Genomic DNA, 26,146 nt, shown 5'->3' with positions numbered 1-26,146 from the left:
TAAATTAGAGATGTATGGAGTCAGTGGAAAACTCCTTGATTGGTTTAATAGTTATGTAACTGATCGCAATCAATCAGTCTTTGTTAATGGGTCGCTATCCAAGCCTATGGTGTTGAAAGCAGGAGTTCCCCAGGGATCAGTTTTAGGCCCATTTCTTTTTTATTGTGTATGTAAATGAGATAGCTGATAAGCTACATTGCATAACTCGGCTTTTAAAACTGACGATACTTCACTGGGAACTTTTATCAAAGGACAAACAAGTGATGGAAAGAGCCATGAATGAAAATCTAGAAATATTAAACGATTGGGCAAAGGTCAGGTTAATTTCCTACAATCCGGAAAAAACTGAAGCTATATTATTTACTTTGAAAGATGGCAAAAAAGACATTAATTTGAAGTTTGATAACTGCAATATAAAAACAGTCGATTTTCATAAACATCTGGGTTTAATCTTCACGTCTAACGGGAGTTGGCATCATCATATTGAAAACATTATCAAAAAGACATCTAAAATGATTGGAGCATTTCGGAAATTAAAGTTCTTATTAAATAGAACAACACTAGCGAAAATATATACTGTATTCATAAGGCCACACTTTGAGTAAGCATGTGAGGTATGGGATGGATGTTTAATTGAACAAGCTAATAGATTAGAAAAACTTCAACTTGAAGCAGCAAGATAGTTACTGGTCTTCCAAGATATGCATCTTCCAGTTCATTGTATTACTTAAACGGGATGGGATTTACTTTCTGAGAGAAGGAGAAGACGAAATTAACATTATTTTATAAAATTAAAAAATGCCTGACACCAGTTTTTCTTCAAGATTTACTCCACCTGTAGTTAGCAACCAGACAAGTTATGAGTTAAGAAACTCAAATAACTTTAGTCAACCATATACAAGACTGAGGTACTCAACGTCATCTTTTATTCCATCAACAGTTAAAGTGTGGAATGATATTCCCTTAGCTATTAGAAATTGCGACTCTGTTGCCATGTTTAAATCTTATATCCACGTGAAGGAAAAATGTGCACCTATATATTATTCATATGGAATAAGAAAGTTCAATGTTATGCACACTAGATTAAGATATATATGAGTACACTTAATTATGATTTATATAGAATAAATGTAAAAATGACGATCATGTCAATGTGGCCATAGATGTGAGAATGTTTTTCATTACTTCCTTGAATGTCCTTTGTATACTATTCAAAGACATAAACTGTTAAAATCTTTAGAACATATTGTCAAAAATAGAACACTGATTGACATTAATCTTATCTTACAAGGCAATGCAGGTCTCTCAATCACTGACAACCAGAATGTTTTCAAATATGTACATATCTATATCTCTCAAACAAAACGCTTTCTCAGTTAACATCTGTTGTACATATCCTAGCCTATGTCTGTCACTTGTGTACTTTGTTGTAAGATGAAATGTGTAATTATCTGGAGAGGGCTTTTCTAAGTTGGATAACTTGTGCCCAATCCTTTTCTTGAATGAATAAAATATGTTTAAAACAAAAACCCTAGACTGACATTTAGTCCAGAAATATCTTATCATAGTTAATCAAAAATACAATATTTATATATTTACCTACAACACAAATCTAGACGGAACCCAGATAAATCCATAATATCATCATATTCTTAATGTTGACTTGTCAAAGCATTCTAGACTTGAGTAGAACTCCTATTTAATTAATTCTCTAGGGACTGAGAGACAAACTATAAGAAGTTCATTTAGACTGGCTGACTCAACCTTCTCCAGACAAACTGATGGCAGTGTTTTCAGATGTTCATGTAGAGGAAGATAGCATCAGAGTAATGGATTTGATTTTAATGAGATTTCAGAACATCAAGTACTACTGTCTAAGGCTGTACCGATTCACTCGCATATTCGGTGAATTGAACCATAGCCCTTCATGAATTCAATTCATTATTCGTGGTCACCAGAACCGAATATTAATGAATATTTACGATTGTTTTAAGATAGTAAGTTTTACTTGAACCCTTATGTCCTTTTCCGAAGTGAGATATGCAAGAATGGAACATGTACTAGCATTGCAGTAGTGCAAGTCATGTTAGTCTGCTAAGACTGCACATGGTACTGTCAAATATAACTATTACATACCAAATTTGAGTGTCATGAGATCACTGGTTATTGCTGTGACAAATCGAACTGTCAACATGGGCGTTCCATATTGTACATCAATCACTTAACTACAATATTGTATTTGTGAATAATTATTTGTATTCGTTACCCAATATTCATGATACGTATCATATTCGCCACATAGTGTATTCGTTGCAACCCTACTACTGTCCAACAATAATCACTATCCTTCACTCCTAGTTTAATCCTAACATGCCCACATACCTATTACAGTTGTGTATTCTAACCCCTTGCAGTATTAAGTATGCCCAAATGGAAAACATGCTTGTCATATTCAATTTGTTAATGGTAGATATTTTAACACTAAAATAGCCATTAATATAGTTCATGTACAGTTAAAGAAATCTGTGACCTTATAAAATAATATTTACAGGGGTCGAAATAACTTTAAAATTGCTAGTGTACTCCGGTACAGTGGCACATGTAAAATCACTTGCCCTGATAATTTTCCACTATACCGGCTGTTTTCTTGTTGATTTTTTAAATAAACAATATAATTAATATTGGAAAGTCAACTGGACACCCGTACAGTGTGATATCCAAATTTGCTTGCCCGACAGAAAAAAATACTGGACTCGGGCTTTGGACAATGGGTTATTTCCACCCCTGATTTAGACTAATGTGTTCTGATTGTCCCAGTTTTCTGCTTAAGGAGATCTGGGTTAAATTGTTCTTCAGCAAAACCCATACTTGTTGTAAGAGGTGTCTAATGGGATCGTGTGGTCACTCTCATGACTTGGTTGATATGTCATGGTAACCCTATTGCACAGACTGAGGCTCATGATGTCAATCACTGGATTGTCTAGACTAGATTACTAACCCGCGTCTTCACAGGTCCATAATACTGTCACATATAATATGACCACTGTCATATAAGTTATAAAGAGTGAATGAGTTTAGTTTTACGCCGCACTCAGCAATATTCCAGCTGTATGGTGGCTGTCTGTAAATAATCGAGTCTGGACCAGACAATCCAGTGATCAACAGCATGGGAATCGATGACACATATAAGTTATAACTTGAATATTGCTGAGAGTGGTGTTAAACAGACAAAATTGTTGTCTAGTGAATCTGCAGACCCATAGAACTGACAGAATGATCTTCATATGAATCAGGGCCTTCAAGTCATTGTCCATAAGTAATGCATTATGTTTACCTATGCTCACTTCAGATGGAATCATTGAATATGGAAAATACTGTTCAACAATTTGCTTCCGATGCCGTTAACCAGTGACTACTTCTTACACAAGAGAAAGGTTTGTTGTGTTACATCATAGAATCGTTTACTGACTCAGTTCTATATACATCCATTAAGGCATCAAGGCATCTTTGTCATTGGCCTATTGCTAGAAGTTAAATGTCCCTTGACCTCCTTCATGTAAATTTCAAACACTCATAAGCATAGGCTACACATACACCATATTTTATATCATGGTGTGTCCATATTTGTATGCAAGCTATATTTAACTATCATTTATATGTTTTATGCATGATGCATCTTACTCGAAGATCTCTTATATCATGAAAATGCATATTGCAGATCATTGCACTACTGAGAGGCAGCATGGATAACAGTGTAAACAGCATGTCATCTTCACGTCTCGACATGCAGACAATTACAGCAGCTAAACATGATCAAAATAAAATCACACTTTATAATCTCATTCAACCATGGGAGTTGTAATTACCCCAGTTGTAAACAGGGCCAAATCACTTGTCCAGCGACAAAGTCTATTTGTCCCAACTATAGTCCCAAATGGTGCTTCATAAATAATTTACCGCTGATGAAGATCATCACACTTTTGATGCTGCAACTGATTCTGAGATGGAATTTACTGTCCATCTCAATGTGCAAAACTGATGCAAATCAGGTATCAAGCATGACATGGTTTAAGTTCGAAAGATCACTCAGATCTGTAGATTTTGGAAGTAAAATCATCTCCCCCCTCTGATTCTTATACATGAATGAACAGATCATGATGATTACTCCATAACAAAAAATAATAAATAATGACATTGTTAAAAGTTTTACTGCATGTAATTTTCATTTGAAGTCAATAAATCAATTTTCGTATCTCAGCGGGGTTTCCCACTTTGAATAATAAATTTGTTCATTGCTTGGATGTAATCAAACGAAAACCATGCATTCAAGCAGTTAGTGCAACCTGCCATGACTTCTTCCACTATGGATGTGTGGTACACGTTTTCAACAATCAGAGAGTGTGGCCTACAGCATGATTAAAGTAAACCATTAAACCGCGTACTGTTGGGATTGGTTTTACATTGTTTTCAAAGATACATTTAGTACTTGTTACAAATATTTATCGCTTTTTAGCACAGGGATGCTAAATGTGATGGTTCTCCACAAACAACTATAGCTGATATTTGTGTTTGTCAGGCAATCATAATTTCACATGCAATGTTGAAAACTGATTGGACACACTTATGAGCCACAAAAGCATTCAAGGCCTTTTTACAGTCCTCAGTGGCTATGATCATGCTTTTAAAGGCAAAATGAACAAACAAATATCCTTTCAAATACATTCATACATTGTTCCTTTCTTTCATCGTCTCAACATCTCCATTTGCAAGCCCAAATACCCTTTAAAACTTTAAGGCCACATGCCAGTGTTTCAAATTTGATATGCTTAACTGATAGAGTCATGCATAATATTGTTTGCATTATTGCCACACTCAGCAAATTCCAGCTATATGGCAGCAGTCTGAAAATAATCGAATCTGGACCAGACAATCCACTGAACAAATAATGCTAACCCGCGTCTTCACAGGTCCATAATACTGTCACATATAATCAGAGAAACAAGAACAGTAATAACAACATATGGACTTGTTAGAAATATCTGAGATACTAATAACAAATGAATCTTTTTCAAACAATTAAAAATATGGTCCATGTTTATAATCATATGAATACCGAAGTTGAAAATAAGCTAAAATCAGGACTCATGTGAGATGTATGATGGAACCCTGATGTATTCCATCTAAATAAAATCCAGTATTTCATGCTATATTACAAGAATACATTTCATTTTCCATAATTACCAATTTCAAGAGAATTTTGAACCAAAATGCATGTTTCAGCCTGTACAACAATCTAACATGCCTGTTTGAGCGAGTCAGCAATGTGATATTCATATTTCCACACGAGTGATTTAGCAGTTCATTCTTGCGGTTCATTTACCACCAGTCACATACATTTTTGGTTACCAGCCAACAACTAACAATAAGCTGACATGGACAAGATCGGGTAGATTAACTGGATCATGCTGAGAACGATGTAAGTCTCACTGACAGCTTGAACATACTGACCCATGTGAATAATACTGGTACTACTAGACATCATTCAGGAAACAAATCCAAAAAAACAGGTCCATTATGTGAACATTTACTGTGCTGCACTATACTGGGTACACTTACTTACATTTCAGTGAGCAATGGGTGGAACATATATATAACTCATGTTGGCAGACTGATGTCCTAACAATAGACCAACACTTTACTTTGAAACCATGGTTGCTATCACAAATAAACAGAGCTAGTTTAGAAATGTTTACCAAGTGTTAAGCACTCAGTTATTTCTTCCTGTCCAAACTTAGTAACTTGAAACTTTGTGATCCTGGTGTGGATTTTCCTCAAAGTACATTGAATTGATTTGTTAAAAGAGATCATGAAGACTTACCATAAAATCACAACTAACTCCAAGTATTCTAAAGAGGTGCCTGTTTCAAAAAGTTGTCAGATAGAGCCTTGTCAATGGAATTAAGTAAAAAAAGAGGTACATAATTCTGATAATTGCAAAGTGGTGCTGGAAGGGAAAGGGGAACCAAGGGCTAAGAATACAGTGGGGCTGGTAACCTAGCCTACCCTAACGACAAAAGGAATGCAAATTCTGAAATGTTAAAGCCATTTACCAGTCAAACACAATAAACACTAAATTAGCCTTGCCAATAAACCTTCTTCTGTAACTAACAATATCCTGTGAACATGGTAACAGTGGAGGTATTTCAACAAGTCGTATGATGAACTTTGTCATGTCTGCTGAGTTGATGTATGGTGACCTGTTTATTCTCAATAAAATCTTGTCACTCAGGAGACTGTACTGGATTCCGACTGCATACTGATCACAGAGATTGATATCTGCTTGACATGGCACCTGCCTTCATGCAGACATTAAGCAAACAACACTATGTGACTCAAACAATGTTAACTAATGCTGAAAGGTGGATCAATAAATCAGAGATGGAGAACATGTTTGTAATTGTAAATGACAAAATTGATGTGGAACACATGCAAACATCATGTTATAGGTTAAGATGGCCCAGCTTAGTTCACACTTTCAATGTCAAAGAAACAATCCTGACTGATCGGATTTGTTTAGGAACGTTTAATCTTTGGATGACAAACTCATGCCAACTGGCCATACTGACAGAAACAAATAAATTGATTATTTAGGCCAATATTGTTTTAGTAAATACATGGAATCAAAATAAGGTTCTGTTAACTGTGGCTGTTAAAGTTTGTTAACCATGCTTTGCAATCATCTGAGAAGCAAATTAACTTGAAACAATCATGAGATGTTATGTAACTGTAAGAACGGTACAATACATGTTAAAGTCACCAAAAACTAAATATTCTTTTCTTCCTTGAGATACCTTTAACACTGGGTTGGGGGGGTAGCTAAGTTTGTGCAATGTTAGATCTGTGTTATTTCCAACATGAGTTTTTTTCTGTTGCATGTTCCTGTCAGAACGTTTGGCATGTTGGGATTAATTTGACGTTTGCTAGTCATGACAATCACCTACTATTTGTCCTAAGGATATTCGATACAGCAAACACACTTCATAGACCTTCATATCCATTTACTGGACAAAACCGATTTTAATCAATCATACAAAGCCTGGACTTACGTTTGATCACCCAACTGTCATCAACAGAAATGATAAGTGTTGTGTTTCGTGACATTATCAACATCTAAAAATGACATTATTTGGCCATTACATTTTGGATACACAATAAGGTAATAATATTACAACTTACCTTCAGTTACTTCAAATCATATATTCCAGTAAAAAGAATTCCATCGTATTCTCACGTTGGTTGAAATATCGCATCATTAGGCCTGGTTAACATTTCGTTTCATTGGACTCGAGACCTTCGGTTCAGTGTTTGGGCTATGGCAATCTCGTTCTGGCGAGATTTGGAACAACATGCCACATGATAATAGAAATAGCATACAACTACGTTATTCTGTTAATTTATGTTAATGAAAGCTGGAAATGTATGATTTAATGTACATCTTTAACAATAATTATTAAATAAAACAAAAATTATTATGCTGTGACCTTGACCTTTAGGGTGGGTAAATTGTAAACTTGGTGCTCATTGGTTAATTTCAATTTGTACGCCATTTTGCCGCCATTTCAGTCGAAAATCATAATGTCTGACACCGAAAAAACCGATGTTGCCCCTCAAAAGGAGGTATTAAATGGGCTTGTCTTCAAGTGCATTTTGTTTTATACAAATATGTGAATACGGAAATCAAATTTGGTGTAATATGCCATGATGGTTTCTGAGATATCGTTTGTTAAAATCGACACATTGCCACACGCCGTCAACACGTTGTTTTTATTTTCAACACATTATTTTTGTGAACTACGCATGTTATCTTACGTACTAAAGCGATCAGTTTCGCATGTCAAATGCTGGGAACCATTACTGGAGGTTATTTTTATATGTTGATCTGAATTTCGTTGCATTTACTATTTCGTTTTCTGCGACGATCGGATTTTAAACCAAGCGATATGAATGAATCTGTATTGTTGATAAGAATGGTGCCTTTACGCTATATCATTACAATCAAGAAGCAATTTAAGCGTCAGTGTTTTAAACAATACTCAAGCTTTTCGAAAAATTGAAGATGAATCTATGACATAATCTATTTTTTATTCTGTTAATAAACATTCTGAGCTGTTGTACTTATATTTACAAGTTGCTGATGCCTTTTAGCACATGTCTTGAGGACCTTTGTGAGTTCATACAAAACAGTTTTGTTATCTTGTTGTATCCACTACTAGATTTTTGTTTTGGAATGTTATGTGTGATTGATGTGTACTTTTAATTTGTTTCTAAACAGGAGGAAGATGTTGAAGAAGACGCTGACGAGTCGAAAGACGATGAAGAAATGAAAGAACTTGAAGATTCAGAAAAAGAAACAGAAAAAGCTGACACAAAGGTAGAGGAAGAGGTGGAAATGGAAGATGAACCTGAATCAAAACCTGAGCCTGTGGAGGCATCGCCAAAGAAGTCTCCAAAGAAGAGAAAAAAGGTGGAGAAAGAGGAAGAAGATGATGAAGAAGAGGAAGAACTGCCATGTAAGACAGTATACCTTTTAACAACACTCTCCTTGGCTTCTTGAAAAATGGAAAAACATGTGGATATAGCAATCAGTAGTCAGTATTCTATTTCGATAACAGCACCTCCTAAACCATGGAATATTTCTCATAAAAAAAATGCTGCCTAGTTCAGTCTAGTGGTGAAGTGGTTCCTTCTGGTAATTTGGAATTTTTATATTTTTACATTTTTCATGGACTTTACTGGAAATGCGAGTGGATTTGTTTATAGATCAGTACTCCCAAAATGTTGAATATTTCTTGTCAAAACTTCCTAGTCAGATAATTCTAAAGGTGAAGTGGTGCCTTTTTATCATTAGGGACAGTGGGGTTTAGGTAGCCAAACTCTTTGCGACTGCCTCCTAGGTGTAGTGGTTAAAGAGTCCACCCAGAGTGGAACGTTGCGGGTTCGATCCCTGGCCGTGTCATACCAAAAGACGTTAAAATATGGTACTTGTTGGTCCCTGCCTGGCGCTCAGCATTAATAGGCACAACAAGAACTGGTCGGCTCGGGAGTCAGTATAATGTGTCTGAGTAGAGTATTCATGCTTAACTGTAGCATGATATCTCAGTGAGCTAACGCTATAAAACCAGCCTAAGACTGGGCTAGTACCAGCAGCCACACATACACATGCATGCACGTCTTCATATGAGCGAAATATTCTCAAGTACAATGTTAAACCCCTTTTCACCTCACCTCACCTTTCTGAATTGCACCGACCAAACCCTTGAGGATACCCTGTCTCTTGATGACCCATGTTCACTTATGTTAGGAACCACAAAGTGAGGATGGGGGTACGTGTACAGCCCACAAACTAGTAACAAACTAGAAAACGAATAATACCAGATTTTATGGCTTTGCAACTTCTTTATTTCAACTGATGCGTCATTCTGGTGTAAATACTAACACCATTATCAAGCACTTCAAGAAGTAACATTGACATTTCATAGCCTACCAAATTGTTAAAATCTGCTTGTTCGAATTTGAACTTGTTGAATGTTGTCTTTTATATAATTGACCTGGGTCCTCTTCCACAAAGTCATCTTAGCCCTGCCATTATCTAAATTCAATGTAAAGGTATGAGTTTTGTTTGTCTTGGTGTGTTTATGTGATAGTTTCTGTTTGCCTCGCTGTGTGTATTTTTGTGTTTCTTATTTCCATCCTCAACCATTAACTTACATGTTCATACATGTATATGCTCTCTGCCTCATACCATTCATTCACCTGATGAAGGAGTAAGGATAAGGATGTACTGGGACGATACACTATGATACGATACATATTGCAATATTTTACCTACGATACGTCTCTCGATACATACACCTTGAAAGACTGGCACAGTATTATGATTAAAAATGATTTATTTCAAGGTATTTGTGTAACAATAACACTATTGTAATAAACAAGCAAGAAACTCCATCATACTTGCCTATTTTTCTCTAAATAAGTACTTTAACATGTTTAAGATAAAACTGTTTTGAAAAGAAGTTGTGTATCGTTTTGTATCGATACCCCAGTCGACGATATGATAGCTGTATCAAACTTAAATGTATTGCGATGTATCGGTGCATCGTCCCAGCCCTACAAAACATTGTTCTTCATAATAAAGAAGTTGATATCCATAAAAACATTAACAGAGCACCCTTTAGAAGCCAAGGGGTTTCTTTTTATTAAGAGTAGCCCAGAATATGATAAGCACATGTATGTTAACTCCAGGCTAAGACTTCACTATGAAATGAAACAAGTGAATTGAGATAAATTCATGGAATTTCAAAAGTTATACTATATGTTTGATGAAAACACAGTTGATAAATTTCAACTTTTTAAAATTCTTTTTAATGGTATATAACTGTACCAGCATCTGTAACTAAATGTGTTTAAAAAGTAAAGGAATTGAAATACATAAACCATCTCTTGTCTTCGTGGGCAGTGGGATAGCCTTGTGGTTAAAGTGTTCACTCATCCCTCTGACCTGGGTTCGATTCCCCACATGGGTACAATATGTGAATCCCATTTCTAGTGTTCTGTGCCGTGATATTGCTGGAATAATGTAATAATAGTGGAGTAAAACCACACTCACCCCTCTTGTCTTCATTGGTAACTGGGGCGGTGGGGTAGCCTAGTGGTTAAAGCGTTGGCTCGTCACGCCATAGACCCGGGTTCGAATCCCTTCATGGGTACAATGTGTGAAGCCCATTTCTGGTGTCCCCCGGCGTGATGTTGCTGGAATATTGCTAAAAGCGGCGTAAAACCATACTCAGTCAGTCATTGGTAACTTGTGCTTGGACTATGGAAATTAGATATTTACTTGTGTGACAATCTGAAAGAGATCTGACATGTTAGGTATAGTTTTACAACCCTGACACCGTCTTTGCTGATGAATTCATATAAAGAGGATGCCAGGCATTTACTCTTAAGTAAGAATTACCATTTTTTTATAATGTTCTTCGCTCAAAACATCCTGTACATTCAACATATAAAAATTAGCCTGAAAATTTGTTTTCACTTCGAGTAGTAATAACATTATCAGTGTATGAAATAAGCCAAAAATCCAGCCAGACATCAGGGCTGGTAAGTTCAAAATGTTACCACCCCAAAATGGATTTAACCAGACCAGACACCAAGATATGGTGAATTTGCTCAGATGTATGGAACATCTAACAAAAATTACCAGACTATCGGGCTGGCTAGCCCTAAATTTAGACCCATACGATTTTATCATATTCGTTACGAAAAACAACAAAAAATATGTGACTACGATAGCAGTAAAAATATACGATTTAAAAAAAAAATACATTAAATTAAATTATCAAATAGCATACGTACCATACACAATAAATTTCGATCACATTATATTCAGTATCAAGCTATATGTGGATACTTACTACTGATTTAGTTGAGTATAACGTTAATAACAAGGTCTTAGGCTATCTATTTATTTTTGTTATTTAATATGAAAAGTCTTTGGAAAAGTGAATACTAATTTTGGCCAACAAATACTAATTTTTGATTCAGCTTTTGGCCCAATACCAATTGGGTTAAATTAGGGTTGGCATCTCTGGATTTATGTGAGTTTCCATCTCTCTGTTTCTGGTAATAGCTACTCCGCATTGAATATGGAAGGCCAGGAGATCAGTGACACCTTGAGCCATTTTCGGAGAAGATGTTAAACGTATCAGAATGGAAGTACTTTATATGTATTGTTTTTAACTTGTTTGTAGTGGGCTTGTTGGAGAGGCCTGTGGTGATTGAATCTGGAAAGAGAGAGAAAAAGAAAGTGGAAAGGTTGGCGATGACCATGACCTTTGCCCCTCAGCACAGGAAGAAAGTTGACGTGCCTGAAGGAAGTGGAGCGAAGCTTGGAGAATGCCCCAGAAGTAAGCGGTACAGCCAGTGATTGAAATAAAGGATAGCACTTGTTTTTCTGTGTATCACCCGTAGCTTACATCAACATGATCAACTAATAGCTTAGACCCAGAGTTAACGCTTGAGCTATTGGTCGGATGATCAATCAGTTATTTAGTGTGAAAAGCCAAAACGATTATCGTTCAGCTGAAAGTGAAAGGTATGCAGGTGTGGTAAAATATTTTTGAATGTCATTGTATATGCAAGTCACTCTTTAACAGTGGCACCGGGGTAGCCTAGTGATTAGAGCTTTGCTTGTCATGACAAAGACCCAGGTTTGATTTCCAACATGCATATGATGTGTGATGCCCAATCTGGTGTACCCCTCCATGAGATCGCTGGGACACCTGTGAATATCCGGGTTAGAATTAGTCCTCAGCAATCTATGCTTGTTGTAAGAGGTGACTAACAGGATTGGGTTGTCAGGCTTGTGGACTTGGTTGACATATGTCCCAGTTGTAGATCGATGCTCATGATGTTGATCACTGGATTGTCTGGTTGAGACTTGATTATTTGCAGACCGGTTAAAACAACAAACAAAATACTGAATGCAGCTTAAGACCTTGCTCACATCACAAGATGTACATGTGCTTGCTTACTTCCAGTCTTACATACAAGTGTCATTTCAACAAAAGTTGGAATGGATGTGATATAATTTAAAAGTAAACAGTTTTGGTTTTCAGGTTTCTGATTATTTCATTTTGAAAGATGTTGGCTATACTGAAACCAAAATTGTCCTGTAGATGTTTCCAAGTTTGGTAGGTGTATAGAAGAGTGTCCTAATATCTCATGTCTCAGTGTCTCTGATGAAATTCCTGTAAGATTTCCTTCATTGTTTTCAGTTGAATACAAAATTGCACACTTGAAGGCAGATGACTTGAAGCCGTTACATCGAATAGTGTTTGGAAAGAAGGGAACTGTGAGTAAATCTACAGCAACATTCTAGCCGCTCAGCAGATGTTTGATAACACTGCTGTTGAATGCTACAGCTGTGAAGACAGATATTTTTGCCCTGTGTTTACTTGTCTAGCTTAACTGTGATAATACAGCCCTGTCAGTAGGCCACCTTCGGGGTTCGGGATTAGAATTGGTCTCCCTCAACCTATACTTCAGGGCTCTAGATAAGGACCGTATCGGCATATATGCGGATAAAAAATATCCATGCTACTGTAGGAAATATTTTAGAAAACGTAGCAGATGCGCACCACAGCAATGGTGTATGGTCTTAGAATCATTTACAGACGTATTTATCTAAAACATATCAATCTGATTTCAAGCAGTGTCCCATCTTTGAATTTAGGTGATAGCAACACTTTGGGGGTTTCCCATGTCATGTTTTTTGAAATCCTGGTTGCTACAGTTAAATTTGATCAGTCAAAATTGCGCACGTGTATGTAAACATGGCGGCACAGAAACAAATTACAAGTTTCTTATAGAACACTCCATTAATTCCATTCAGGACTTCAGTGAATGTACACTTAAGGTTTTCCAGTACTCCTATATTGACAAAATAAGGAGTATGTACTCCTGATGTTGAAAAAGTTTGGAGCCCTGATACTTGTCATGAGACCTAAAGGATTGAGGATAGAGGTCAGTGACATGGGTAGGGTTGTGTCGAGGTATCCCAATGGCAGGGATCTTTTCTTATGTAAATATGGATCATTGGATTATTTATATGCTTCTGACTGGGGGATTTACTGGCTACCATCATGCAGCTGGAGTATTACCAAGTGGAGCTTTGATGATGGTCAGACCCTGGTTGCATATCTGCAGGGATTGGGATACTAGATTAAAATGTCCTGTGGTAATTCAGAGAAAAGAGCTCTGTTTTCCTCATGAGAGTTGAATAAAACATGGATCTTTACTAGCCTTTACTTTCATATATCTTAAAAATGATGTGGCATTTTACCCTGATGACGTGGGGTCTTCATTGTGTTATTAACCACTGGTTTGTCTGGCTCACATGTAATCTTTACTAGCCTTTACTTTCATATATCTTAAAAATGATGTGGCATTTTACCCTGATGACGTGGGGTCTTCATTGTTATTAACCACTGGTTTGTCTGGCTCACATGTAATCTTTACTAGCCTTTACTTTCATATATCTTAAAAATGATGTGGCATTTTACCCAGATGTTATCTTTTACTAGCCTTTACGATGACGTGGGGTCTTCATTATGTTATTAACCACTGGTTTGTCTGGCTCACATGTAATCTTTACTAGCCTTTACTTTCATATATCTTAAAAATGATGTGGCATTTTACCCAGATGACGTGGGGTCTTCATTATGTTATTAACCACTGGTTTGTCTGGCTCACATGTAATCTTTACTAGCCTTTACTTTCATATATCTGAAAATTTTTATCCACTTCTTAAAATATGAAAAAATGTTAAAATGAGTATTGTGTGGGGTTTGGTTAAAGATGTCCAATTTTGTTTCAGTCACAAGAAGTGAAAAAGAATCTGCGACAGTTTTGTGGGTTTTCCTTTTCAAAAGAAGACAAAGAGTATGACAAGAGAGTTTCTATCATTGGCAAGTAAGATATATTTTCACAGATGCAGGGATTGCAATGTATTCTGTTTTCAGGAGGATCAATTACTTTGAAGAGTCTCAAGCTCATTAAAATCAGATCTGTTATTCCTTTATCAATAACTTTCTGTGTTACGGTTTGAAGCCTCCTCCACAGGAGGTGAACCCTAATGAACTTGGCCAATCTAAATAATGAATACAGTTGGGTTTCGTACCAACCAGATTAGTTTCCTTTAACAATTAGACTTCGTTTTTTCAGCCTCAATTTGGAAATTTACTGTCAGAAATGACATGACATGTCTAAATATATATTTCTACTTTTTCATTTTAGAGGCACAGAAATCACATGTGCCGGTTTGAATGCTTTGTTCACTTGAACTCTGACTTGAAAAACCTTGATGCTGATTAATTAAAAAAAAAAACTGACACAAAGTACTATGGGGAGTCATTGGTAGTGGTGTCTTCCCTTCTCCACATGACCACTCAGAATGATATTCTTGATGTGCAGGGAATCATAGTAAAAATTTCGTAAGAGCATGAACTTGAGTGGGTTGTTCATGTGTCATGCAGCAATACATTTCTAAGAAATTTACTTATGTCAATCATTCAGTGCATATTGCTCATCTGCAGCCTTTAGCCTATAATAGATGGGGAATTTCAGTACTACTAGACTGAAGAACATCAACCAGTGATAGTTAAACCATGAGTGAACTTCTGACCTGAATAGAAATGTTGGTTATATGTAACATTCAGTCTACAATTTTGATAAATTTAATGACTCAATCAGCCCCATTAGCCTGATATCTCATGAACTGTTGTACCCAATGTCTTCAAATTTGGTGACAGCCTACATTGGGGGATTACGCAGACACCAGTCGATTTGGGTGACCATGACCTTATTTTCAAGGTCACCACGACACTTTGACCACTTTTCAAACTCTTCTTAGCGTGATATCTCATGCACTGTTGTACCCAGTGTCTTCAAATTTGGTGACAGCCTACATTGGGGGATTACACAGACACCAGTTTATTTTGATGACCTTGACCTTATCTTCAAGGTCACCACGACACTTTGCACGCGTTTAACTCTTGTTAACGCGATATTTCATGGACTGTTGTACCCAATGTCTTCAAATTTGGTGACAGCCTACATTGGGGGATTTCACAAACACCAGTGGATTTAGGTGACCGTGACCTTATCTTCAAGGTCACCACGATACTTTGACCGCTTTTTAAAGGCGATATCTCATAAAACATTGCACCCAATGTTTTCAAGTATGTTGACAGCCTACATTGGGTGATTATGCAGACACCAGTCATTTCAGGCATCTTGTATGTGACCCAAAAATAAAAAGTAGTAAATATAGATATTCCATTCTTTAGCGGCGGGGGACATTGCCATATCAGTGGCAAACACTTGTTTGTAATCCTTTCTGAATTAAGAGAAGTACTACTTTGCATCCAGTAACAACCCTGTTTTTGTTATCCCCCGCAACACGTTTTGCAGGGGATATTAAAATGGACTCCGTCCGTGGTCCGTCCGTCCGTCCGTGCACATTTGTCTTTTCCGGAGCAGAACTCTAAAACCGTTCACTATTTCTTCACCAAACTTGGCACATACATGGATCTGGTGGTGTACTGGTGCCTTTTGGTAGTTTTGGAATTCTGAATAAAATATTTTGGCGTTTCCATGGCAACAAGTTTGACTTAGCCTGAAATTGTGGTAGTGCTCTTTTCCGGAGCAGAACTCTAAAACCATTGACTATTTCTTCACCAAACTTGGCACATAGATAGATCTGGTGGTGTATTGGTGCCTTTTGGTAGTTTTGGAATTCTGAATAAAATATTTTTGTCATTTCCATGGCAACAAGTTTGACTTAGACTGAAAATGGTGATAGTGCTCCTTTCTGGAGCAGAACTTTAAAAACCTTTCAATACTCTCCTTCCACTTTTCTATATACACACCTAAATATTTGACATAATCATACCTCGTAGACATAATCATGAAGAGTATTTTGCCATTACGGGGGATATTGATGACTTTGTCTTCTTGTTTGTACAGAATCAGTGATGACAGAGATGCCAACCACTCCGATTTTGGCGGGGTTTCTCCAATTTTCAAATACAAAATCTACTCTCCGATTTCTCTTTAAAAACTCTGATTTTTCAGAGGTATACAATTTCGTAAGTCACCAGTGATTTATTTGAGTCGACACCGGTAAAAGCATTCGGAAGCTTAGTGTGTGATCATTTTGGTGTCGATTGTGTATATTGCGTGTTATTGACTATGAAGTTTCACAAAGTTTTTCTGAAAGGCATGTCATGGTTGGTATGAAAGTGAAACAAAATGGCAGAGCCGACCGCACGCTCACCCCCAACCCCTCAGGCCTGGCTTTCAGCCAGTCATGACTCTGATTTCCTTAGATTCAGGGTTGGCATCTCTGTGATGAGTTATGTGAGGATTCTGTATAGATAGGTTGACTGTAGATATGCTAGATGAAGGAACACTGTATGACGATTCAAGAGAACAATCGCCTTTTGCCTGTCCACTGTGGGCAAGTTGTCCTTGATTATTTTCCAAATGGGATGGTTCGGTTTCAGATTAACGCTCCCGGTGTTGAAGACAATCTGTGAGGTGCTTGACCTTGAGAGGTCAGGGGTCAAAGACGATGTGGTCCAGAGGGTCATGGACTTCCTCATGAACCCATCCGACTCTGGCAGGAAAGTACCAGAGCCCAAAAAACGTACAGTACTTTACTATAGTATAACACACAGACGTTTTTGCTAGAAGAGCTATCTGTTATAAAGTTCAGGTTGTTACGGTGTGTTCAACATTTTGTGTCATGGATGTTATGGATTGTTGCTTCCACATGATTTATTGCAAGTTCAAATGCAACATGCAGATCCTATTTGCTACATGTAATTATTTCTCAGCAAGGTCAGTCACTGCCATTTTGGTTAAAGGGATAGCCGAGCATGGAAGGAAACTCATTTCTGTGTTTCTGCTATTTTGGATTATGCTTTGTTTTCTAAATGTTGATTGTTTTTCCAGGGGGTCGGGCTTCGAAGGAGAGGCGGGACAAGGGAGTGAAACGAAAGCGAGCGGAAAAGAAAGAGGGCAAGAAGAAAAAGAAGAAAACGTCAAAAGAAGATGTGGAGTCTGAGAACGATGAGGATGAGGATGAAGATGATGAGGAGCCAGAGGAAAATGATAAGGATGAGGATGATGATGCAGATGAGGATGGTGATGCTGAAGAGGAGGAAGAAAGCGAGGAAGAGGTACATAGGGTTGAAATTATTATACTTTCATGAGCACGTTTGACTAGGACATGTTCACCTACAGCACTGGTTGGCTCTGAGTGAGTGGACTGTGCTTGAATAGGATATCATGTTGAACTGTAGCATGGTACCGACCTGTTAACTCGTATGGTTACGTCATCATTGTTACGGATTTGAATAAAAAGATCCTGGTGACAAAATTATAAGAATATCATACCAATCAAGTTTTTAACTGATTTCACTGTTATTTGTAAAATGCGCAAATGGAAACAATACCTTATCAAAATACATTTTCAAATTTGTATTGAACCAAGTTTCTAAGAGAGTACTACAACTGTTGAATTAAAAGCAATAAACAAGGGCTAACGAAAAGACTGATAACCTTGGTTGCTCTATGTCAACTACAGTTTAGCATTTAAAACACAAGGATTCATGCCATTAGACCTAGTTGTCTCTTTTTGTCCTCAATGAAGGATCAGTCAGTTGACCATTATTAAGTTCTGAGATTGACCTGTTGGCATGCTGATAGAAAAGACAACTGACAAATAGCTGAAACAACTGACAGATTCTAAATGTCGTAGGACAACATCTCAGTGTGCTTGCACCATGAAAGCAGCATTTGTCCGGACTAGTGCAAGCAGACACATACACACTCAACATTATATCCCATTGCACCTCAGATCTGAAAACTCTGGTCCAGGGGAGACAACTCATCAAATATTCGAGTGGTAAAATTGTTAGACTGATCAAATGTGTGAAATGATACCAAAGGCTGGTAATTGTGTACATATTGATCCCGAAGTTGGCAGCAAACCTAATTTGAATGAAAAATGTCGCTATTTCTCAGAATTTAAGGAAATAATGTCATTAAGCAATCAATTTTTTGAAAATATAACACTGTTTTCCCCAATTTGCCAACAAAATGCACTTAAGAATTCTAGATAAATTCCTGAAAGCATTCCTCATGTTGATGGGATTTTATTAGATCTATCCTTTTTAAGATAAATATTTTCTTTACATAAAATTTACAGATTGCAAAATAACTCAATTACCCAAATATGACTGCCAAGAAAGCATACCATTGAATCTAAGGCCATTGTAAGATATCTCTTAGGTTACCAACCCTACTTACAGCACACGTGTGCAGTGGGTACTAATTCAGTCTACTTGTGAATGTTTTCAGGTACCCAAAAAGAAAAAGGCAAAGTTGGAAACGCCCAGGAAGCCTAAAGAAGAGAAAAGGGAAAAGAAAGAAAATGACAAGAAGGAGAAAAAAGAGAAGGCAGCGAAGAAAGCAGAAAAGAAAGAATCAAAGAAGAAGAAAGGTGAGAATACAAACTGAAAACTATACCAGTGATCATTGTGCTTCACATGGCAGTAATCGTCTGGATTTGCTCATAAAGTAGAAATATACATCTGTGAGCTTACATTCTGGCCCTTTGTCGATCTGTCAGTTAACACTGAACTAAAAACGCCTTCTTTCTCAAACCTCCTGGGCATGAATGTCCGTTTCAGACAAAGAAAACTTTCGTTTGTACAAGCCTTCTAAATTTCTTAACCCCAGAAATCCTAAACATGTTATTTTCAGTTTTTGAAAATAATAGATATTCTGAAGAAACCTCTTTACAGTATAAATACAGTAAACTTGTTATTTTGAAATATTAAAAAATGTTGTCATGGCATTTGTTTGGAGGGTGTATGTTATTAGTAGATCACAAAGATTTCTCTACCACCTGTTTACTGTAAAACTGCTTTATGGTGTAGTTGATAGAGTATATGACCAGAGAGGATGTGGTTCGATCCTCTGTCTTTTTGGGGGCGGTGGGGTAGCCTAGTGGTTAAAGTGTTCGGTTGTCACGCTGAAGACCCGGATTCGATTCCCCACATGGGTACAATGTGTGAAGCCCATTTCTGGTGTCCCCTGCCGTGATGTCGCTGGAATATTGCTAAAAGCAGCGTAAAACCATACTCACTCTGGCTGTGTCACAAACTATAGTAAAAAGATGGTTCTTGTTAGCTTGCCGGGCGTTTACCGTGTCTGGCATGAAGGGGATAAAACCAGGAGTAAGAATGATGTGTCTGAGTGGGGCATCCATGGTAAACATGATATCACAGTGGGAAGCACAAAAGACTTCATTTGTCCTTACTAGTACAAGGATCCATACACACACGTGCGTGTATGCTTGGTTGGTTTTCGCTTTACACGGCACTCAGCAGTATTCCACCTATATGGCAGCGGTCTGTAAATAATCAAGTCTGAACCAGAGAATCCAGTGATCATCATTGATCTAATTTGGATACAATGACACGTGTCAACCAAGTTGGTGAGCGTAACCAACTGATCCCGTTAGTCGCCTCTTACAACAAGCAAGGGTTACTGAAGACCAATTAATATGAGTGAAAACCTGTAAACCCCATTTTGTTTCAACTGATTACTGTTCTAGACAGTTAACTACTCCCGGTGATATGATATGATATGACATGGCATTGCTTTGCATCCGGTGAAATATTTGGCTTATGATTGGTTGCTGGATTTTCTGATGCACTGATCTCCCCAGACACATGTTATCTCCCAGAAAAGGCCAAAAGTTGAAGAAGCTTTGGTCGAAAGTTTATGGTCAATTTTTTGGCTGTCTTGCGTTCAAAAGCAAAAGAAATGTTTCCATAAATGTCTGCAGTTTGTAAATGTAGCTTTGTTTGTTTACAGTTGAAGAGGAATCAGACGAGGATGATTCAGAAGATGAAACATTAGGATCAAAGAAAACAGGACCACCAAATGTGAGTTCTTCTCAGAAGTGAAAGTTTTAATGTTAGGGCCTTCAGCAGGCAAGTTATCTTAATTAAAACTTGGAAATGTTTTTGAAAATCTTTTTTTTTTTTTTTTTGTTGGCGATGTAACATGAATGGAATTTTGTTTGTTTTCTCCCCCTATTCAGATTCTTTTAACTGAAACTTTTGCCTTTAGCAAGTCCAAATAATTCCCTGACTATGTATTTGACTAAGAATGTGTATCCCTACATAAAGCTGTTATTGAGGAATGATACTATGTGTTACAATACTAGAGTGCTAGAGTCACAATATGTTACTTATTGTTGCTATGAATATATTGTACTTTTTTTTTAGTGAACAAGACATAATATTTAGGGCTAGGACGATACACTATGTCACTATACGATACATACCTCGATATTTTACCTGCGATACAATATGTATCACGATAATACACCTTGAAAGAATGACACGGTATCAAGATTTAAAATGATTCATTTCAAGGTATTTGTGTTTAACAATAACACTATTGTAATAAACAAACAAGTAACTCCATCATATCTGTGTATTTTTCTCCAAACAAGTACTGTAACATGTTTTAGATAATACTGTTTTGAAAAAAAGTTGTGTATCGTTTTGTATCGATACACCAGTCGACGATACAATAGCTGTATCAAACTTAAATGTATCGCGATGCATCGGTGAATCGTCCCAGCCCTAATAATATCAACCCGTAGATTTGTACTCCAAACACTACACAAAGCATCTTTTCTTACACATAGAGAATGTGTTTATTTGTCTTTGTGGAACATTTTTGACTGATATAACCAACTGATATATTCAAAGTTGTCATTTGAGACATAAGACTGATCTTCATGAACACAATTTTTCAGTTTATCTTACCACTTTTGTTTCTTCTTGCAGAATGATGAATTGCGTGACGTTGTTAAGAAAATTTTAGATGGTGCCAATTTGGAAGAGGTGACAATGAAAACAGTCGTAAAACAGGTAATTTAGTTGGTTATCAGATCAAAATGTCTAATCTTTGTGTGAATATAGAAGTTGTGTGTTATTGCATGGATTGTTTTTCTTTTTTACATAATTTTGAACTCAGTGATTATCAACTAATTTGAGAGCAAACAGTAAATGAGAAACTGATTTGTTTCAACATGTTTCAGTGATGTTCATATTGTAATATCACAACTGACAATTTACGCCTTTTGGCCTCATGCAGTCCTGTGCTGTGTTGACCCGTGAAGGGCCAGGTTAGAATGAACCTTCAGTAACCCATGCTTGTCGTAAGAGACGACTAACAGGATCGGGTGGTCAGGCTCGCTGACTTGGTTGACACATGTCATCAGTTCCCAATGGATCGATGCCCATGCTGCTGATCACTGGATTGTCTCGATTATTTACAGATTGCCGCCATATAGCTGGAATATTGCTGAGTGTGGCGTATAACTAAACTCACTCACTCATTGTGCTGAGTTGTCCCTTAGTTGTGACAGTTTCTGCTGGAGTGGCATGATGATGATGATGCTTGGTAGTGAACGCCTACTACCTGCATCACTTTCGCAGACACCTTGTGTTGTTCTGAAATACTATTCAAACGTTAAGAAGCTTGATTTTTCACTTCGCTTTGCATTGTTGTCCCCCGCCGCAACGCAGAACGGGCGACTGTATTCAGCGGCGTACATACGTCCCAATTCTTGTTAATGCGATATCACATGAACTGTTGTACCCAATGTCTTCAAATTTGGTGACAGCCTACATTGGGGGATTACCCAGACACCAGTCGATTTGGGTGACCATGACCTTATCTTCAAGGTCACCACGACACTTTGACCACTTTTCAAACTCTTGTTAACGTGATATCTCATGCACTGTTGTATCCAGTGTCTTCAAATTTGGTGACAGCCTACATTGGGGGATTACACCGACACCAGTTGATGTGGGTGACCATGACCTTATCTTCAAGGTCACCACGACACTTTGCACACTTTTAACTCTTGTTAACGCGATATCTCATGGACTGTTGTACCCAATGTCATCAAATTTAGTGACAGCCTACATTGGGGGATTACACAGACACCTTCAAGGTCACCACGACACTTTGACCGCTTTTTAAACTTATTTAAACGCGACATCTCATAAAACATTTCACCCAATGTTTTCAAGTATGTTGACAGCCTACATTGGGTGATTATGCAGACACCAGTCATTTCAGGCATCTTGTATGTGACCCAAAAATAAAAAGTAGTAAATATAGATATTCCATTCTTTAGCGTCTGAGGACATTGCCATATCAGTGGCAAACACTTGTTATATTTGTATTAATGGAACTAATTTTCTGAATGGAAGTTTAACTTCTGTTTCAACAGTTATTTCCCCATGTTACTGCATGTAAATAGAATCTTGTTCCAAAAATTGTCAACAAATCAGGTGTGATGCATCAAAAACATTGGCTAAAGTGAACGTCAAATTCTGCTGGTCTTCCATCAATTGCTACTATATAAACTAGTTACCAATTTCTAACCAAATCAACTTACTTAATGTATAGATAATACACCCAAACTTCTGGACCACTTCTGTGATATGTAAACAGTGTTATAAACGTCATCAATTATTGTTTCTAGTGTATTTTTAGAAAATTGCTCTGTGGGATGGCAGGGATTGAAATTATTTGGCTAGTAAACATACTTGGTAAATTTCCATCCCTGAGGTAGGCACCTCCTGTATGAATGAATCTTTGCTTCTGTGGACCATGTTTACAAGATTGTATCCAAGACCTTAATACCTTGTTATCTTTCAGGTTTATGCAAAGTATCCAGATTTTGATTTGTCAGACAAAAAAGAATTCATCAAAAACACAGTGAAACAGGTACGCCATTACTTCATTTTGTGACAGACTTTCATGCTTCATCTCTATGATAATATGCTAATATAGCAAGTGAAAAGACATTTGGTTCCAAGTTCATAATATTCATATCATGTATTAATTTTGAGCATTTCAGTGGGGTTTGCTCTAAAATCTTTGGGGTGGTGGGGTAGCCTAGTGGTTAAAGCGTTTGATCGTCACGCCGAAGATCCGAGTTCAATTCCCAAAAAGGGTACAATGTGTGAAGACCATTTCTGGTGTCTCCTGCCATGATATTACTGGGTTATTGCCTAAATATAGAAATTAGAAACTCCAATTGTTTTTGTCGATTTTCACAACTTTCTAAACAAACGAACTGATTTTATTTTCAGCTAATATCATGAGAGCAGTGAGGAATGATGTTGGTGAAATGGCAGCCAATCATAATGAAACGTACATACGCACGAGGGCTGGACAATTCTGTGAAGACAGCCGCTCCAAGAGTGTGTTGGAAATCATTGCATAACTCAGTAGGGACGAACCACACCGACGAACCACTAGTGAAATGCTGGAGTCGTCGGTAGATCCTTGTATAGACATTTATCATGGAACATCTGTCACCTAGATTTTATTTTTCATCATCACAATCTTAGCTTCATTTTGAATTTCCAGCTTTTACTCTCATCGATGCCACTCTTATCACCCATTGTCGATTTTAATCTGTTTTAATGGAATTGTAATATATGTGATGATGATGATGATGATGATCATGTGCTTCAGCCACACCCATGGTTTTAATATGTTTCCAGGCAACGGGAGAGACTTGGTGTCTATCTTGTTAATATCGTCTGTTCCGATCTCATGGAGAACAGTGCTTGCAATTGACACACACTGTCTGCAATGGACACACTTGGTGTGAAATAGATGCTCCCCATGTGAAATTGACACACTGTAATTGACACTGTGTGAAATTCACTCTCCCCGTCTGAAACTTGTGAAGCTATTTTTAATGAATCTCATGTTTCTTTTTAGTGTCCTTTACATGAAACAAATGATCGTTAAGCTGAGGGATTTATTCGTGATCAATAAGATTTGATTGGTGAACAAAATCCCTTCTTACATATACATTGTTAATTTGTATTTCCCATTTACCTTGTTACAGTTGTTGATTTCAAGCACTGTGAGAAATATACCAATACCAGGTGTAAAATGTACCAATAAGACATGTGCCTCAGCGTGTTCCAAGCCTAAACCTGCTTATGGTGTCTAACTTCAAACCTCGGTGTAATCATTCATTAAGTCCTTAGTATGTATTTCCATGAGTTAAGAATTAGACTGCACAAGTTCTGCTCAATCTATTGTGAATTTTTTTTCTCTTTAATTTGTTATGCTTGGTTTGGTAGTGAACCATGTTCAATGCATGGCTTGGGTAGCCATCAAGTGCTTAATCCCAAATGAGGCACATTGTGTGCTATTTTTTAGACGTGAGAGTTCCCTACCCTTAGATCCTTGCATTAGGTTTGTATATACTACACAAAAGAAGTTAAGGAACACCTGATTCTTTCATAGAGTTTAGTAATAGTAATTATGGAAGAATTGTGTTTGTTGACTTCTTTGAGTAGTATAGTGTACTGTAAAAGGGCATTCCATTGTGGCATTGGTCACGTTATTTCAAGTCTTCTAGCCTTTTAGTGTCCTTGATGGCTACCTCTAAAATCTGTATACCTTAGGGGCAAGTGCAGCAGGAATTTAGACTCACAACATCAGAGTTTTGTCATCATCTTGTGGATTAGGAGTTGAATTAATGTGAAGGATGGAGCAGAAATGGTTTTGACTGGGATCGTCTGAGGCTGGGCCACTATGTATGGGATTGAATGTAGTTTTCTGGGAAGTAGTGTTTAGTCTCTGTATGGTTTACTGCTGTCTTTGAAGCCAAGCTTTAATAACAGTATACTGGTATGTTAAACAAGGTTCTGTATTTTGGTCATTGTCAAAGAGTTTTGCTGAATATTCTCTTCAATGTGTAAGAGCTTCCCCAGTAGTCTAGTTCTTGTATCTGTCTAATATTTATTTTATCTTCTGTTAAAAGAAGTATGAATAGCTAGGAATTTTCTACAAAAAGAAGTCAATGCTTTAAAAGTGAACGACCAAACATGATCACGAAATAGAAACAAAAATGTTGAAATCTCTGATGTTATGAAATAAAATGGTTTAAATTTTGAGACATAATGTTTGTGATATTGTTTTTGTTTATGAAAATCGACTGTTAATAAATGAGCCTGGTCCAGACTATCCAGTGTTTGATATTATGAACAACAATGGTCCATGCCATTGGGGCATGATGACATGCAATCAACAGTCATTGAGTCAGCATTCATAGTGAGTGAGTTTAGTTTTGTGCCACACTCTGCAATATTGATCCGGGTTAGAATATTGCTCTTCAGTAACCCATGCTTGTCGTAAGAGGCGACTAATGGGATCGAGTGGTCAGGCTCGCTGACTTGGTTGACACATGTCATCGGTTCCCAGTTGCGTTAATCGATGCTCACTGGATTGTCTGGTCCAGTCTTGATTATTTACAGACTGCCACCATATAGCTGGAATATTGCCGAGTGCAGCGTAAAACTCAACTCACTCACTCAGCAGTATTTCAACTATATGGCAGCGGTCTGTACATTATAGAGTCCGGACTAGACAGTCCAGTGATCAACAGCAT

General features: G+C 37.2%; 2 protein-coding genes across 2 annotated transcripts in view; one reads left to right on the top strand and one right to left on the bottom strand.

Moving 5' to 3' along the window:
* Positions 1-7,369, bottom strand: part of LOC124285830 (probable E3 ubiquitin-protein ligase RNF144A) — a 45,776-nt gene extending 38,407 nt beyond the window's left edge. The window contains exon 1 of the mRNA XM_046722100.1: positions 7,237-7,369. The gene's annotated coding sequence lies outside the window, so the exon portion shown is untranslated. The remainder of the gene's footprint in view (positions 1-7,236) is intronic.
* A 219-nt stretch (positions 7,370-7,588) lies between these two features.
* LOC124285829 (protein DEK-like) lies at positions 7,589-25,652 on the top strand. The gene is made up of 12 exons (XM_046722099.1): positions 7,589-7,677; positions 8,333-8,570; positions 11,811-11,966; positions 12,837-12,913; positions 14,438-14,532; positions 17,127-17,269; positions 17,578-17,804; positions 18,988-19,129; positions 20,512-20,582; positions 21,498-21,581; positions 23,386-23,454; positions 23,823-25,652. Exons 1-12 carry the CDS (start codon positions 7,636-7,638, stop codon positions 23,832-23,834), a joined length of 1,356 nt encoding a protein of 451 aa, XP_046578055.1. The 5' UTR covers positions 7,589-7,635; the 3' UTR covers positions 23,835-25,652.
* The last annotated feature ends 494 nt before the right edge of the window (positions 25,653-26,146 follow it).

The sequence above is a fragment of the Haliotis rubra genome, unplaced genomic scaffold (genome assembly GCF_003918875.1).
Source record: "Haliotis rubra isolate DU_JTF1 unplaced genomic scaffold, ASM391887v1 Scf37, whole genome shotgun sequence".
Lineage (NCBI taxonomy): Eukaryota > Metazoa > Mollusca > Gastropoda > Lepetellida > Haliotidae > Haliotis > Haliotis rubra.
The sequence above is the reverse complement of the archived record's forward strand: the minus strand, read 5'-3'. Positions and strand labels throughout refer to the sequence as shown.